We start from the raw sequence: 16,626 nt of genomic DNA, 5'->3' as shown, positions 1-16,626 counted from the left end.
CCGCGGCACGGGAACACGTCCCTCTGTGGCGCTTGGGGTGCCCGCGCGGTGAACGCCGCTGGCACAGCGAGTGCCCGCAGGAATTCCAGGCAGCGCAACTCACCACGCCAGGAGGCGCACGCGAGACCACCTCTGCCGCAACGCGCCAGCCCACCGGCACCGGCCCAAGGCCCCGCGCTCGGAGAGGGACACGAGCTCCCGACCTTGGGACAGATGGGCCGCCGCTGGACAACTTGTTCCGCATCCCCTTGGAGCTCAACGGACGGCCAGCCGCCGCGCTCGTCGACACCGGAGCGAGCGACGTCTTCGTGCATCCCTCGTTCGTGCCCTCCAGGGCGTTGCGCCCGGGCGGCGGCGAGCTACGCCTGGCCACTACTATGCACACCGGGCGGATGCTGGGACACGCTGAGATCGTGGTGAGTACCCAGGGATTGGCCAGTTGTGTATCCGCAGTGATAGTGTAGGATTTGTGCGAGCAGGTGGTGCTGGGTCTCCCTTGGCTAGCCCAGCAAGACGCGGTCTTGGCACTGGGACGGGCGGAGAGATGTGTAGTGTACGCTCTAGGATAGTAGCCCCTCCACCAGGACACAGTAGGGACCCTAGCAGACGTGCGCCACGACGTCCACCCCCCGCATAGCAGGCTGAGGTAAACAAGTCCCCCCCTCGCATACCAGGCTGTGGTAAACAAGGTCCTCGCCACCCGACCCTAGACGCTTGCTGCAAACGGACCCTTAAGGCGGACCATCGTCGCAGAACACCGTATCTCCACTCTGACCGGTGACCCAGTGTTTGACCCGGCCGACGGGCCAGACACCCCTCCCGACACATGCCCGCCCGAAGGACTGAAAGCGGACTCCCCACATGACCCCTGCGAGGCCCCCGATAGCGAGCCCCCCTCCCCCTTGAGGCAAGAGGAGCCCGCGGGGACATACGCCTCTCCATGCCTGGTGCCAGGTAATGGAGTTCACGGGGGAGAACACCGAGGACCCTGCCAGAGCGCCCCCTAGCCCGACAAGAGGCATTTGGGGAAACGCAGCCTCCCTCGTTGAAGCCACTTTCCACGTCATCGTCATGCACCTACGAGAGGAAGGGACCGGCCGGATGCGGCGCAGACCGGCGAGTTTGAGGGAGTTTGTCCTCGACACCACCCAGGGGTGGAGCTCACCCAGCCCGACGCTGATACCCGAGCGTGAACGCCAGCCCTACGGGGGCCACGTCCGACGAGCCCCAAGGGGAGTAGCCAGCGAGAGCGGCCCCGACGGGACCAACGACTCCCTGTCCACCTGGCCGAGTATGTCCTAGGCAGTCTCGTTGCGCCGCCCCACACGTCACGCGGCGCCGCGCTGCCTCCCGGCCCAGCTGCTCCCGCAGCGTCCGAGGCAGCGCCCGCCCGCGTCAAGATGCCTCAGGCCACGGGATCGCGCCACAAAGGGTGCTGGCTGTTCTAGGGGGTCATTGAGCCGCGGTATCAGGAACACGCGGCAGAGCCGGCCTTCCGCTGGGGGGAGGGGGGGCGTTTGACGTCGTCCCGACCATGGCCTCTTAAGCGTGTGCTCAGCACCGCTAGTACTTGATCCCATTTTCGGAGTGTCCCCCAGCCCAGCAGGAATGAGTCAGGTGGTCGCCTCGGGCGTGACCCCAATAGACTTAAAGAAACTTAAGGGTACGGAACCCCGGGGTCTCGAACCCATAAAACAACTAAGGGAAAAGACATTAGGACAAAATTACTAATGCTCAGACATTATTCAAGTGCGTCATAGCCACTCCGTGCGAGTACCGCATGCACGGAGCAGAAAACGAACCTCATTACCATTCACCACGGCCACTGGCCTTAATTAAAGTGCCGTGACAATGATCAATTCGGATTAGGAGAAATTTCACTAATACAGTTCACAGGGAGACAATATGTTAATTAATTCACAATCGCAAACTTGATGCCACAATTCAAATAATTAAATACTCTAAAACAATTGTTAAGCCTTAAGCACCTAATTATAAGGTGCTACCTTTTAATTTGGCACCTGGAATGTGTTTTTAGCTTATAATAGAGCAAATTAAGTTAATGCGAGTTTTTGGCGCCAACTCACAATGGAGGTTAAAGTTCCCCTCCCTTGCGAGGCGGCCATGTTCGGTATCTCCAACCACTCCGCGCCGGGTCAAGACGTTTGTCCGTAAGCAGCCTTCCACTTAGTTTCATCGATCGTTCATTCTGTAGTCATTTTAATATCTAAACCTTTTCTTTTACTTCATTGCTGGTCACGTCGACTCGGCGTGTATTTTGCGGGCCCGGGCTTATCCCGACCGCCTTCGTTATGTAGTGGTTCCGCACCACGTCGCGGACCACGCCACTTACGGCACTGGCCGACTCCAGCCAACACGCTTTCGATAGACCGCCGTGCATACGCCTGCCGGCTGCAACCACAAGTAAGTGTAAGGTGTAATTTAAGGTCACGCTCACTGAGCCACCCTAAGACAGTTAACTTCCGGTACTGGCCGTCTCCAGAACACTCGTAACTGCGCCCCACGAGACTGCCGCAGCGAATTCATTGTGTTATATTAGTGTCGTGTTTTGTTCTGTAATCAGCGTATGTTCATGTAACTGTACAACGGCTCAGACGCCGCATAGCGCATTTGCATAGTGTTTGTAGCTGTTCTGCCACCGCGTAAAGTACGAATAGGGAGTACCGAGTACCCATGCGTACCACTGGGGAAGTCCGTTAATTAAACATAAACCAACATAATAGGTGTCGCTTACGATTATTTCGCGCCACCCTGTCCTCAACACGGCCGAGCGGCCTCAGTGGATTTCAGGTTAGACTTTACGCTGCGTACCTGGCGGGGCACGTGGGTGCAGAGTACCCACGACCCATCACCAATGGCCTAGTGTTCCAATAGCCTGGCGCCCCCCGGACAACAGCAGAACCGCAACGCCTGTAGCGCTCGTCAGGTACTTCCCGGGACTTTCACAGAGGCCGGGTGATGGCAAACTGTAGAAGCTTCAACTTCTAAGTTGAAGTTGTAGTTGTATACACTCACGTAATAGTAGCGATGCTTGTGACAAAGGAATTATTTCTTGGCAGCTGCATTAGATTTTATAAGTATTAGAGACTCTTGAATGGCAGGTGTATTTTCTACTACTATGGAGTTTATTATGTGGAATTAGGAAGGTGAATGCTTCTATCATCATTTTATAAGCATGTGATTCAGAGTTCTTAGCCACAGGAGTAGAAACATTATGTAGTGTAATACCATTTCCTGAGTTAGGTATCTTGCTCTGGTCTGCACTGGGCATAATAATTGGCGAGGGTGGTGCAGTTGCTTGTCGGTAATGTATAAGGGCTATGGCATGGTCCTATCTTTTGGCAGGGAGCCAATTGCATTATCTCCTTTCATACCTAATGACTGGTATTTCCTCTTATTGGGCTGGAATGAGGATCTTGAATAAGAATTTTCGTAAATCTCAGTAACCTGTGGAGGATTACATTGCAGTGAGATTTGATCTGCAGCAGCTGGTTTCCAATTTTTGATTATTGGACAAGTGGTAAGATAGCTCTTAGTGCCTGGGAAAATGGAGTCACAGGGTTGTTGTGAGAAGGTAGTCCTGGAGTTTGTATGGGGAGCCATCCAGGACCTGCTGTTTTGCTATGTTGTAAGGCAGTTTACAGACAGGCATCAGTGTTTTAACCTCATTTTCAGTGCTCCACACTCGGCACTTATTCTGATCTGTTGATAAATGGGGACCTTTGCAAGTGTGACAGCTTAAGGTTGTAGTGTGACAGTTCAGTATGCTGTGGTTTTCTCCAAACCCCAACACCACAGTTCTCCGCGGAATGACCAAAGCATTGCTTTTTTGAACAAAGAAGGACTGACTGGACTTTAGGTTTGACGGAAAATAAGGACTTGTAGATCACAAATTTATCAGGAAGAATTTGACCCTTGAAAGTGAGACACATAAATTTTGTAGATACGTGTGTTACCTCACCATCATGAAACACTTTTTTAGAAAAGCATTCGACTTTGGATATTTCGAAAGGAGTTTCCATGCCATCTTGACTGTCCGCCTCTGTGAATTCCAAGGGAATGCCATACACCAAGCCCTGCTATTGAGTCATGGAAATAGGAATATTCCCACAGACGTTGTGTGTTTGCAGTATTTTTTGAGACACTAAAAGATTCGCTGCAGATGTCATTTTCGTGGTAATTTTGAATTTATTTCTACGAATTTCATTGATATTATTTGTCATGCTTTACAGTTTATTGCCGAGTGAAATGGGGTAAAGTTTCCCTACGTTTTTTGTTCATACTTTTAACAAATGTAATATATGGACCTAAACTAGCTCCACTATACAGTGTAACTTGAGTTTTGGTTATGTTAACTATCGTGAAGTGGTTGCATCTGAACTTGCTTAGATGATATTGGTTGGTTGTTGTTCACCAGATCCTCAGATAATAGAGTCAATCATTCTGATGTCCTACATACCTGAATATCAATGTCTACTGAGGAGTCCCCCATTTTACTGAGGGTACCAGACCTTCAGCACTAGGTTCCACCTGCCAGCACCATCGTATCTCGACGATAGCTGAATGAATTATCACTTAAAGTTGCAAAGTAATAAAAAAATACTATTTAACACCGAAAAATGTATTAAGGTTGCCGTCGCCCGGGTTCTTGTGTTAGAGATCCGGCGGGGTTCCTAGCGGGAAGGCTGTTTTATTACATGAAACATGTCCGAGAGGGCGCCAGGCTAACTCGGTGGTTAACCACGAGGTGGGTCGTTGGGTACGAATGCCCCTGCGTGGCCCACTAGGAATGGCGGCGGTGGTCGTGATGTTAGGGATCCCTAATTACTGCTGCACTACTGGCCCTACACAGCAAAGCACACTGATCCCTAACTGGGTTGGGGAGGTTCCACAAATAACGTACACGAGTCTGTTTTGCACTGTCGTATACACGTCGCGCACAGAGTGTGCGGAGTGGACGTTTAATTAACGTTGGCAGTTACACTTGCAGTTACAGTCACACTATTTCCCTATACAAAGTACACTATGATTACACTGGGCGCTCTAACGCGCCATCCCTAAAATTAAGTCCTCACGCCAGTCGTGGTTGAGGGGGAGAGTTTGATTGGAGTCGGCCAATCCCGTAATTTGCGAACTGTGACACGCGGGCCCACCTGTGTGGACCGCGGCTCGCTATGAAATTAATTAAAGTCTTCAATTAGATTTGGCCAGTGCCTGTGCACTTCGGCAGTTAACTGAAAGTCTGTTATTGCGGGAGTCAGCCCGTGCTGTATATTGCACTGCCCCGCGTAATGCGTTGTGCGGGGAGTGTTATGTTTACGCGGCTGGGATTGGCCCTACATCGTAAAAGGACCGGGCGCACATAGGGAGTTGATTAAAAAAAAGGTTTTCGTGCGTGACTATATTTATCAGAATGAATTCAGTGTTGACTATGGTTGATGGCTGCCTGTGGGACGAACGTCCGTCCCAGTCCGCGAGTCGCTCGGTACTGGCCCTGCCGCGAGGGGAGGGGTGAGCATACTCTCGCGCCAAGGATTCTAAAGTTCCGTTATTCGTAAAATATTATATTAATAACAAAATGTAAGTGGTTCAAAATTTACACATTAAAAATTAGCAATTAACCTAATACATATATATGTTTTGGAAATTAGATTTAACAAGTTTATATGAAATAAGTTTGAATAATCTGAGTCACACTGGAGACTGTTCGTCGCTTGATGACTGCTCCAGTGGCGAATGATACACGGAAATTTGGGGCGGTTTTAATTAAGTCACACACTATGTTATTGAAATTAGGCTGAATGCCGCAAGGGGTGCACTCACAACTGTATTACTAAAAAACCACACGTGAGTGACCCGAGCACTCCTACGTCGCACTTCCTTTGCACGGGGTTGTTAATTAAAAGTGATGTGATCATTAATGTGTGTTGAATTTACAATGCACGGGACTCGGGTTGTCTGGTCGATTAAGTCATGGGCGTTGATTCTACCTTTGTTCCGCGGCGCTCGCCTGACTCTGGTGGGCCATGGCTAGGGGCGCATTCCGTTAGCAGGGTCAGATACTGGCGGTTGCAGGTCGAGCTTTAGGGTCGGACGACGTAAAGGTACAGTAAATAAATGTCATGAAGAAAGAAAGGCACCAGACTCACTATAGGTGTTCACGCACATGTCGGAACTATTCACGATTTCCAATGAATTCTCTTTCAAATTAACTAACAAATGCGGGAATTTTTTTAAGTCTTTTGTACAGATTAGGCATTTAACAAGCACCCAAACAAATGGAAAAACTAATAATAAAAAAAAATTACGAAATGCAGGCGGACTATTATAATTTCATATAAAACTCTCATTTAAAACATTGTTAAGGATGAGTTACACTTTTACTAGCGCTATTAGTTTGCAAGCCGCCATTAGCTTCACTAAGCCGACGAGACACGCCAATTCAAAGGTTAGGAAGTTGCCTGACATCATTACATGTCTATGTACTTGAATGTTTCCGTATCAGCGGATCAGCTGATTAAAATTTGAAGGTTAACGCTGTTGTGATCCGGAAATGTTATGTAAAATTCTTTGAGCGAGACAATGGGAACAGCAGAAGAATGCCACATAGCAAGAGACAAAATTGCGGAGAATCTGCCAAATGAGGTACAATTCTAATATATATTTAATTTTATATGATTGTCGAAGCTATACTTGATCGATCCTTGGCATTTCTTGGAATGTTACCCCTTTATTAATTATGGGATCACATATTTATTAGATTTTATAAGGATTTGATTTATTTGTAAATTATTTATGGGATGGTAATACACTCTTGTGTATGAATGGTAGTAATTATTCTGAAGGAAAAAAATTCCTTTGTTAGTTATTTTCATTGTTGTGAATGACATCACAATTTTATAATCTTTATGAGTTATTATAAATTTGACATTGTGAATATTTAAGAGATTTTTCCTGTTAAAATTTTTTTTTCCATAACAGCTGATTAATTAATTTATGATTATCATAGAGTAGCTAGTAGCTCATTAATTAATTTAAGGTTGTTATACAATTAAGCAGCAGTGGACATACTTGCATTCAGCTTTCAAGGTTACGGTCTGGCTGGAGAAACCACCGTAGTAATAAATGCAGTTTTACATCCGGACATTTTTTCTAATTTTGTAACATAGCTTTGGAATATTTCAAGTAATAAATTACCCATTATGTATTTATTGAGTATTAATAACATTTCATTAAGGGGAATTCCATGCAAGATCATTCAGATTTGGATGAAATTTGGTAGGTACATGGTATCTTCATACAAATATAAGAACATGTTATATTTCATTTTTTGAAATATTGGCTCTAGTTGGTAATTTAAACCTTCCAAGTTTTCCTCTTGTGAATTTTTTTTAATCCAACCAGGGTCGAGCGACACATCCTGCTTCAACTTACATTTGTAATAACAGTTGGGGGTAAATATTTACTTGGGCGGTATTTCCGAAAAAAAATTTTAAAAATCCGAAAATACCTTTATTTTATGCTCTTCAACTTCCTATTTTCATTAAAATCGGCGGAGATTAGAAATTCCAAATACTTTAGGAGATATCGAATTTTTAAATTTCTTCATATGTAGTTGAGCGGTATTTGCGAAAAAAAATGTTAAAAATCCGAAAATACCTTTATTATATGCTCTTCAAATTCCTCTTTTCATTAAAAGCGGCGGAGATTAGAAATTCCAAATACTTTAGGAGATATCGAATTTTTAAATTTCAGCACAAAACCAGCGCATTCCTGTGGCGTGCGTGCACCATTGTTTCTTGTTTACGTACGAGTATCTATTTTTTTTATTGGATAATGATGTCACGTGATTGTTCGTGATAGGCCAGAATTCAAATGAACTAATACGTGATTATTTAGTTCAATTATTGTTTAAAACGGTGTTTAATTACCGCCTCCAACTTAGGTGAGTTTTTAACGTTTCTAATTTTAAAGTCTTATTTGTTATTTTGATATTGTTGCGCAAGTAATAAGTAACAAAAAAATTTAGGTGAGTTGTTACTGTACATCCTTTGTTACGGGTTTGTTAGGTAAGGTCAGTTACATTATAAATAATTTAAAACTAAAGAATAATTAAATTTAATTCACATTACTTTTAATATCACCTTAGTTTGAAAGTATTTATAATGTAACTGACCTGACCTAATCGACCATTTTAGTTTACTGTTCACCCTCTGTCCGGGTTTGTTTGGTCAGGTCAGTTACATTATAAATATTTTAAAACTAAACAGCCATTAAAATTAATTCACAAAATAATTTTTAATGTCGGCTTAGTTTGAAAGTATTAATAATGTAACTGACCTGACCTAATCAACCATTTTATTAATTACGCATTCACGATTCACGTATTCACGAACACACGGCAAAAGAACAAAAATGGCGCCGCTCGAATGGTTCCACAGGTCTTGTATTGCAAAATTAAAAAATTCGATATCTCCTAAAGTATTTGGAATTTCTCATCTCCGCCGCTTTTAATGAAAAGAGGAAGTTGAAGAGCATATGATAAAGGTATTTTCGGATTTTTAACATTTATTTTCGCAAATACCGCTCAACTACATATGATGAAATTTAAAAATTCGATATCTCCAAAAGTATTTGGAATTTCTTACCTCCGCCACTTTTAATGAAAAGAGGAAGTTAAAGAGCATAAAATAAAGGTATTTTCGGATTTTTAACATTTTTTTTCGGAAATACCGCCCAAGTAAATATTTACCCAGTTGGGTATTAATGTAGAATCGTGAAATTACTATATGTCCTTTTTTAGAATTGTATGTAGATTTCAAATATCACTCGTAAAATGTAATTATATGCCCAGAAGTAGGCTACATGCATTTTATGTTTGAAGTGGAAAAAATGAATTACCAAAAATTGTAAACATAAGTTCAGTAATCCTATTGTAACTTTTTTCTGTTAATCTTTACAATCTCGGCTTGGTACCATTAAATAGAGCACCAAATTTTGCTACAAAATGGTAAAATAAAAATTCTTTGTGAAATAAGTAGTTAAGATTATAAATCTGTTTTCAGTTTACAAAGTAATTTGTACATGTAAAAGCAAATATGAGTAAAATATTTATTGCAAAAATTTTGAAATAATGATTTAGCCTCGTTGGGAATGCATATTTAATATACTGTAGGCCTAAATATGAAAAATGAAAAGGAGAAGAAAATGTTTGAAGAAAAGTTATGGTTCAATTAATCTTTGGTCACTGAGTCAGTTTGCATAATATTGCATCTTGCTTAAATGCAGATGATGTAATATCATCTAAATATTTACTGTAGGGTGACATGGCCTGGGGCCTAACTGTCCTTATGCTAAGCGGGGGTTCGCGTCGATACATGTACTGAGATTAATTTGTGGGCGCCTCCCGGGAGAGACTCTTCTTCAGGGCCGTGACGTCGCCCACGTGAGGCGTGATTTTAACCCCCCTAAAGCCAATCCTAGTACTCACCACTGGTCCACTCTCAGCGTCGGGCACGCGCTCCACCTACGTAGTGGTCTCTTACGGCATCCCACACGCCGGCACACTCAGGATGTTGAAATAAACAAATACAAATAAAATCGCATGCCCTGGTTTATTAGCTGCTACTTCGCCTACACCTTTGATTATATCACACAGCGCCTGCGGCACGAATTGGTTCATGTGGTGCGACCTGACCACGTGGTCACACTCTACAATTAGGTAATTAGCATAAAAAGGACCATAGTGGTCACTCATACAATTATTTAAACAATCTTCTGAACCGAGAGAAGCCCCAAGGAATTTTGAACGAAAAGATTCAAGATGATTAAGATTTAACAGAACTACTTAGCAGTGCAGGCAAGCGGTGAGGTCCCCGGGGTGCTGATGCGTCTGCTCTCGGTCGGTGCTGGAGAAGGACTGGGCTGAGCTCAGGGCTCTGCTAGCCTAACATGGCGTCTTCGATCCGAACCAATTACCGTTATACCTATTTACGATTACGTGCCACAGGAAGCTACAGGTAAAACATGAAACACTCTTAATAATTAGATTACATCTAATGCTTGATAAAAACTATTAACTAAAATTACAACAATTTATTATTATTATTAATGATAACCAGTCCGGCTTCAGCGGACTTCGGTTCGCCTCGTGCATGTTCGGTACGTCTTTTTGTTGTTCATGCCTTAACTAAATATTAATTACTTAAAGTACATAAAACACTCCCGGCCGATCTGCCGTCACACGCCACTTGGGGAAAAATAAGCAAAAAGAATGACAATGTTTGTCTCTAGTTAGAGGCGTGTGGTGCACTGCTGCTACAGCGCCCTCTTCTAGTCAAACACACGCCCTGAGCACTGGTGGTAGGGAAGGATGGAGGGTGGGGTTTGTTCAGGCAGGGGCATATCGGGCTTAAAAAGGGCAGCAGGCCCGAACGATGTCAAGGGTGATGTAGAAGATATTAGTCGCAGGTTGTCCGGTGTGAGGGAGTCTTAGGAGCTGCTATTGTTCTGCACACTTCAAGTTGTCTGAGAGTGTTTATTTTTTGACCATTAATGGTTTAGTTTTGATATGTAGCTGGTTTTATTTATTTATTTTTGACAATTTCTTTGCTTTGTATTTTCTGACTGAAGTGGGTAAAACCGAGAGTTAATTTACAATCTACAATGGCTACCAGTTGATATAAAAAGTGTAGTTTAGGTCTTTTTATTAATTCTGTGTGTCATATATAAATATATACACAGACAAGAAGATATTTCTTAATATTGCTGACTTCCACACTGCATTCAAATTCAAGTATTTGTTCACACCACTATGCATGACTCATTAAATATTACGGGGAAGCTTTTGAAAAATATGTTGTGACCCAGCAAAGAAACACAGATGGTCTTTAAAAAGTGGCATAAGACAAGACCTATATCTCTTCAAATGGCCAATGATGCGAAAAAGAAAGCTGGTGTTTTGTTAGTTCCCGGAAAAAAGCTGTGTTCCAATTGTAGGACAAAGTTATTTCAAGAACAAGAGTTTTAAAATTCACCGAATAATTCTAAGGAAGAGGAAGGCCCAGACCCTCCCAGGCTTACACCTACGAAGGATTAATTGTAAAATTGTTATAAATTAAGACAAAAGATGACAAAATGGAGATCTATAAACATATATAATGAGACATTATTACATTAACTGCATCAATGCTTGTTTTCATGTCTTCTGGTTATGTCGAGTATGTGATTTCATAATAGTTAAGTGGAGCATACTTATATAAAATGTTTAAAAAAAAAAGTTTGAATGTCTTTTCCTGGTTCCTTCAATATAGTGTCAGTAGTTTTGTCTTAATTTTTTTTAAATGTAAATAATGTCTACCAGCCAGGGGGCCTTTAAAGGTGGTAATCTGAGCTATACACTAACGGAGGCCAGGATATTCTCAATGATTATACTATACATGTGTGAGACCTAGAATGCTCGCGTAATAAACAACAAATATGTTAAAGTTCTTATAGCATTGGTAAACTTTGAGTGAAATGTGTAGAGGAAATGACTGATTCCTCTTTTACATTTTTGTGAAAATGAGGTTTTAAAATTTGGCATAGCATGAGGCAAAATAACTGTATTTAAAAATTATAAATGTGTACTTACGAGGTTAAGAACACTGAAAATCAAAATGTTGACATGTATGTCTCCCCTGTGGTGTGCTTGCAGATCGTCACACACATCTTCCAGTACCTGGCGCTGCGAGACCGGCTGGCGGCGGCCCAGGTGTGCCGACGCTGGCACGCCGTCGCCTGCGACCACCGCCTCTCCGCGGACGAAGTGATGTTCTTCCACGACAACCTGTCCCAGTACCTGCCCGTGCTGCAGCGCAGCTCCCGCGCCTTCTCGCACTTCGTCTTCAAGGAGATGGAGCTGGGCGACAAGCTGCTGGACTTCTGGGACCGCTTCTGTCCCTCGCTGCGCTCGCTGCGCATCCAGGCCTGCAACCTGTCGGAGAAGACCCTGGTGGACGTGCTGTCCCGCTGCCCCCGCCTGCAGCGCCTGCAGCTGAGCGGCTGCCGGGAGCTGCTCATGTCGGGCCGTGTGCTCGAGAGCCAGGATGACGTGGCGCTCCTCAGAGACACGCTGGCCGAGCTGCGCGAGCTCAGCCTGGACTCGAACCGCTACCTCTCCGACGCCCTGTTCAACAGGTTCGTGGCCATCGCGCCCGCCCTGGAGGGCCTGTCGCTGGCCGGCTGTCCCGTGTCCTTCCACGTGGGGCTGTGCAAGCGCTTCTACCCGCACACGGACGCCCGCCCGCTGGCCTCCGAGTCGCTGCTGACCTTCGACAACGTGCTGCGCTTGGTGGCGGCGCGCGCGGGCTTGGTGCGGCGCCTGGACCTGGGCCACACGCTGCTGGACAACGTGGCGCTGGAGCGGCTGTGCCGCGTGCCCGGGCTGCGGCTGGAGGCCCTGCGCGCCTGCAACTGCGAGCAGGTGAACAACGCGGCCGTGATGGCGCTGGTGGAGCTCCAGCCGGGCCTGGCGCGGCTGGACCTGAGCCGGTGCTCGCGCGTCACGGACCACGCCCTGCTGGCCGTGTGTGCGCGCATGCACGCCCTGGTGTCCCTGAACCTGCGCTGCTGCGGGGGCGTCACGAACCTGGGCGTGGCGCAGCTGTCCCGGCTGGTGTCCCTGGAGGAGCTGGACCTGTCGCAGTGCCGCCTGCTGACGGGCGAGGGCGTGGCGCGGGCGCTGTGCCCCGCCATGAACACGCGTCTGCGCGAGCTGCGCCTCACCGGCCTGGAGCTGGACGAGGCCACGGCCTGCCTGCTGGCCGAGAGCCTGCCCGCCCTCACGCTGCTGGACCTGGGCTTCTGCTTCAACGCCGTGACGGACCGCTCGCTGCAGGCCGTCTGCCGGCACCAGCGCCGCCTGCGCACCCTGGTGCTGGCCGAGTGCAACAAGGTGACGGACGCGGGGCTCACGGGCATGGGCGTGGGCGAGCCCGCCCAGCCCTCGGAGCCCGCCCAGCCCTCGGAGGACGTGCGCGTGCGCCTGCTGTCCGTGAGGAACGGCGAGCGGCTGGCGGACCCCTTCCACAAGATCTCGCTGCGCAGCAAGGCCGAGCAGGAGATAGTGGACGACGCCAAGCTGAAGACGCTGGTCTCGGAGGTGTGCGAGCAGCAGTACGTGCGCACGGACGACTCTCTCGCCAACCTCGCAGGTCGCGTGCGCTTCCCTACCGTTGTCTGGACTGTGCTGCCCTGTAACCTAGGTTTATAGAAGTCCATTACAGAAATTTTTGTATTTTGTTTTATATACATTTTTATGAATTTTTTTAAATTTATGGGTGGTAGGTGAAGGGTAACGCTGTATGTTGATTAGCCCTGAAGCTACGTGTGGACTTGTTCCCTCGCTGGTGGCGTGTAAGGCAGTTCACACATGTTGCAGCACCGTCTACATTTCCACACACAGCATGTCCAATGTTACTGCATTCACACCAAATCAAACATTATCAAAGTCATCTTCCTTATAACATTAATTTAGGTTGCTGTGCGACCATTCCTGTCACCAGAGACAATTCCCTCGCGGTATCTCGAGGTCTCAGTGTAGCCAAGTCCCCTCCCACCACTCCCTCGGCCTACCAGCAGTGGCAGAGGAACGCTGTAAAATCACTTTCACAAGCGCTCCCACCGTGCTATCAAAATCTGTACAATTTTGCACATAGATATTGGAGAAGTCCCGTTATAATGTTGAGAGCACAAATTAAATAAATCAAATATATCTTTTCTTGTAATTCGTTAATCTGCTACCTGCTACAAGTGAAAAAGAAAAGATGCACATAACACTAAATTTAAAATATATATTTAGTATTTTAAGTGATGAAGTGCAAAATATTGTAGTAACCTTTTAAAAAAGATTAGTTTTAATGTTCTGTCATCTTGAGCAGATATGTCACGCTGGAAGTTTTGTTTTCTTGTAAGGCTCCATGCTACCGTCCATGACGGCTAGTAATAATGATCTGTAGACGCTGGCTGTTTTAATGGTAGTTTTTATATTTGGTTATTTGCATTTTTCTGTAGAAGGTGTCCTAGGTGAAAATTTTTAGCCATTCAGATGGTTTTTTGATGATGCTTATAGTAATAAAAGTAGGTGTTCAGAGTAATCTGTATGTTTGTTTTTAAATTCCATAAAAGACAATTCTTAATGTGTAAGGTCTTTGTGCAAAAAAGTTATCATAGATATTCTTGGTTTGGTTTTTTTTTTAAATTAAATACTAGAATCATTTTACTACAGAATTTACTTGATTTAAAGATGCACCTGTTATGTGACTTTATATACTCTGTAAAACTGGGGTGCACCTTAAAAATAGTATATTTTCAACATCTGCTGAATTTACTGCATTCTTTCTTTGTTGTGACTTTCAAGCTTTGGAAATGGTTTGCGGTTTACAACCCTTAGATCGTACAATTACAGGCAAACTATATCACCATTAGTGGAAAAGTATAATTGAAGGGCTAGTCAACTAATATAAAAGATGAAATACTAATAGTCACAAGTCCACTGTGGGGCAGGTAAGGAAGAAATCCATAGAGCAGTCAACGTTTCAAATGCAACTTCCCTTCATTTAAGTTTTAACTGCCAAGTAGCTAAACAAGTGATGACCAAAAAAACCCTTGCTCTAAATCTGAGGGGTTTATGAACTCTTTAAGAGAAATATTGCTTAGTGAAAGATGCATCTGTCACTAATAGGACTGAAGGAGGAGTGTGTGTAGCGTGTGCTGTGTCGTGTTGCAGGCCTGCGCCACCTGAACCTGTGTGGCTGCAACCGCATCACAGACGTGAGCCTCAAGCATGCCTTCAGCTTCCTGGAGCTGCGACACATCAACCTCAGCAAGTGCCACCAGGTGACAAACTGGTCTCTACAGTCTCGATAACAAATCTCAGTAACGTATCACCGGAAGTAAACATTTTTAGCTAGGTTAAAATGTTGTTTGTGAAAAGGCGAAGCTGTAGGATCCTTCACCCGCAGAGAAATTTAATTTTGATTTGAAGGCTTTTAGGTCCCTCTGGGAATCAAACAGCGCCCAATAGCTTACAACAGCAGGATCAAGGAAGCTAAAGAGTCACTCAAAACAGCCACGTTTTGGTTTGTGGAAGAACCAAGGGGTGGTGTGGGCATTCTCTACCAGTTCCTCAAAGACAAATAAATGCGTATAGCATTTCATGAATAACGGCGTGATCACGATACAAAGAGAATACGTCAATATATTTTCAAGTATCAAACAGCTCGTTTTATTCAATTATTTATCACAGTAAGAAAACAGTATTAACAGCATGTCACACGTGTCTGATAAACCTCGTGGACAGATGATCACAGAACAGCAACATTTATAGGTCTACAGAATGAAATTTACGTCAAAATATCTAAGATATATATAAATTACACTGCTATTTATAAATAAGTACGGAATCATATAAGACATCACAATATTCACGTATCCCTAATGGTGATGGTTCGTTATGATTAAAGTAATACATATTAAAAGCGATTGCATACATTTTCAATGAAGGTACAATATAGTCTGTGTACATACGGAAGTGCATAATATCAAAAAGCTGTAATAACATAATTTACACATATGAAATTTCTATCATTAACAAGATAACTACACATAAAGCCCGATTAAACAGGAGAAAGCATAGCAACACTCGGGTACCTGATCATCACCACCCGTGGGCAGCAGCACAAGTTACCCAGTAGCGTCACCAACAAGTTAAGTTACCAGTTAACAAAAAAATTAGACGGGCAAAAATAAAATTTAGTATGCCCCAGGGAAACTACGCAGGGTAAATAAACCACAGCTATCAAGTGAGATATAGTGCTTGCAGCACAACCATGTTGTATCCAAACTAAACATCTGATCCGCACGTAAATGTATCGCAAATCAAAACCCAACAGTAATAGGTAGGGACCGGAAAAATTAGTGGGTTCAATGACCTGTAGGATGAACTCCATAGTTCTATGTACACTCGGTCAAATGCCACCCGCTCATTGGCTGCTGTCTTGTGAGACGTTCCAGCGTAGCAGCCTGTGATTCGATAAAGCTTTGGATGGGTGTTTCTCATTGGAGTCATCCAGGTGAGTTGTGAACCAATAACAGAGGCAGCACTGAGGTATAACGATTTGTATTTTAGCCTATCGCGAAATTAATTCGCGAATTTTTCCGGTCTCTAGTAATAGGGAACTACAACCATAGTGAATTTACAATTACAGATCTGAATTAGTGATTAGAGCTGTTATCCCGCAGACGGAAGAGGAAACAAATTTATACAATGGCATCGACCACAAGTCATCATAATAGAAATGGAATTTAAAACGAACGACTACCGTGTCTAAACCTCAAAATAATTTGCACACAGTGGCGGCCGAAAAGGAAAACAGACAAATTTTAATTTTCAACAGATTAATTTAAATTTATGTTAAATACGGGGCCACCGTCTGTTTCACAGCGACGAACAAGCAAGCACTTACCAAGCCACGTGGACCACTCCTACGCCTGTTGCCTAAACCAATGAAGTTAAGTGTGTGAATATGACGATGCTATCGTGTTCTCTTCTTAAAGACCCTGCAC

The 16,626-nt window shown here is 44.6% G+C and overlaps 1 protein-coding gene across 1 annotated transcript in view; it reads left to right on the top strand.

Annotated features, from left to right (window-relative positions):
• The first annotated feature begins 6,512 nt into the window (after positions 1–6,512).
• The window catches only part of LOC134540491 (F-box/LRR-repeat protein 2), a 29,259-nt gene continuing 19,145 nt past the window's right edge, over positions 6,513–16,626 (top strand). Inside the window, exons 1-3 of the mRNA XM_063383299.1 lie at positions 6,513–6,666; positions 11,717–13,214; positions 14,789–14,898. Of these exons, the coding sequence (XP_063239369.1) occupies positions 6,604–6,666; positions 11,717–13,214; positions 14,789–14,898 (1,671 nt within the window). The 5' untranslated portion in view covers positions 6,513–6,603. The remainder of the gene's footprint in view (positions 6,667–11,716; positions 13,215–14,788; positions 14,899–16,626) is intronic.

This window comes from Bacillus rossius, chromosome 16 (genome assembly GCF_032445375.1).
Source record: "Bacillus rossius redtenbacheri isolate Brsri chromosome 16, Brsri_v3, whole genome shotgun sequence".
NCBI classification, from domain to species: domain Eukaryota; kingdom Metazoa; phylum Arthropoda; class Insecta; order Phasmatodea; family Bacillidae; genus Bacillus; species Bacillus rossius.
This window is presented reverse-complemented; position numbering and strand designations above follow the sequence as displayed.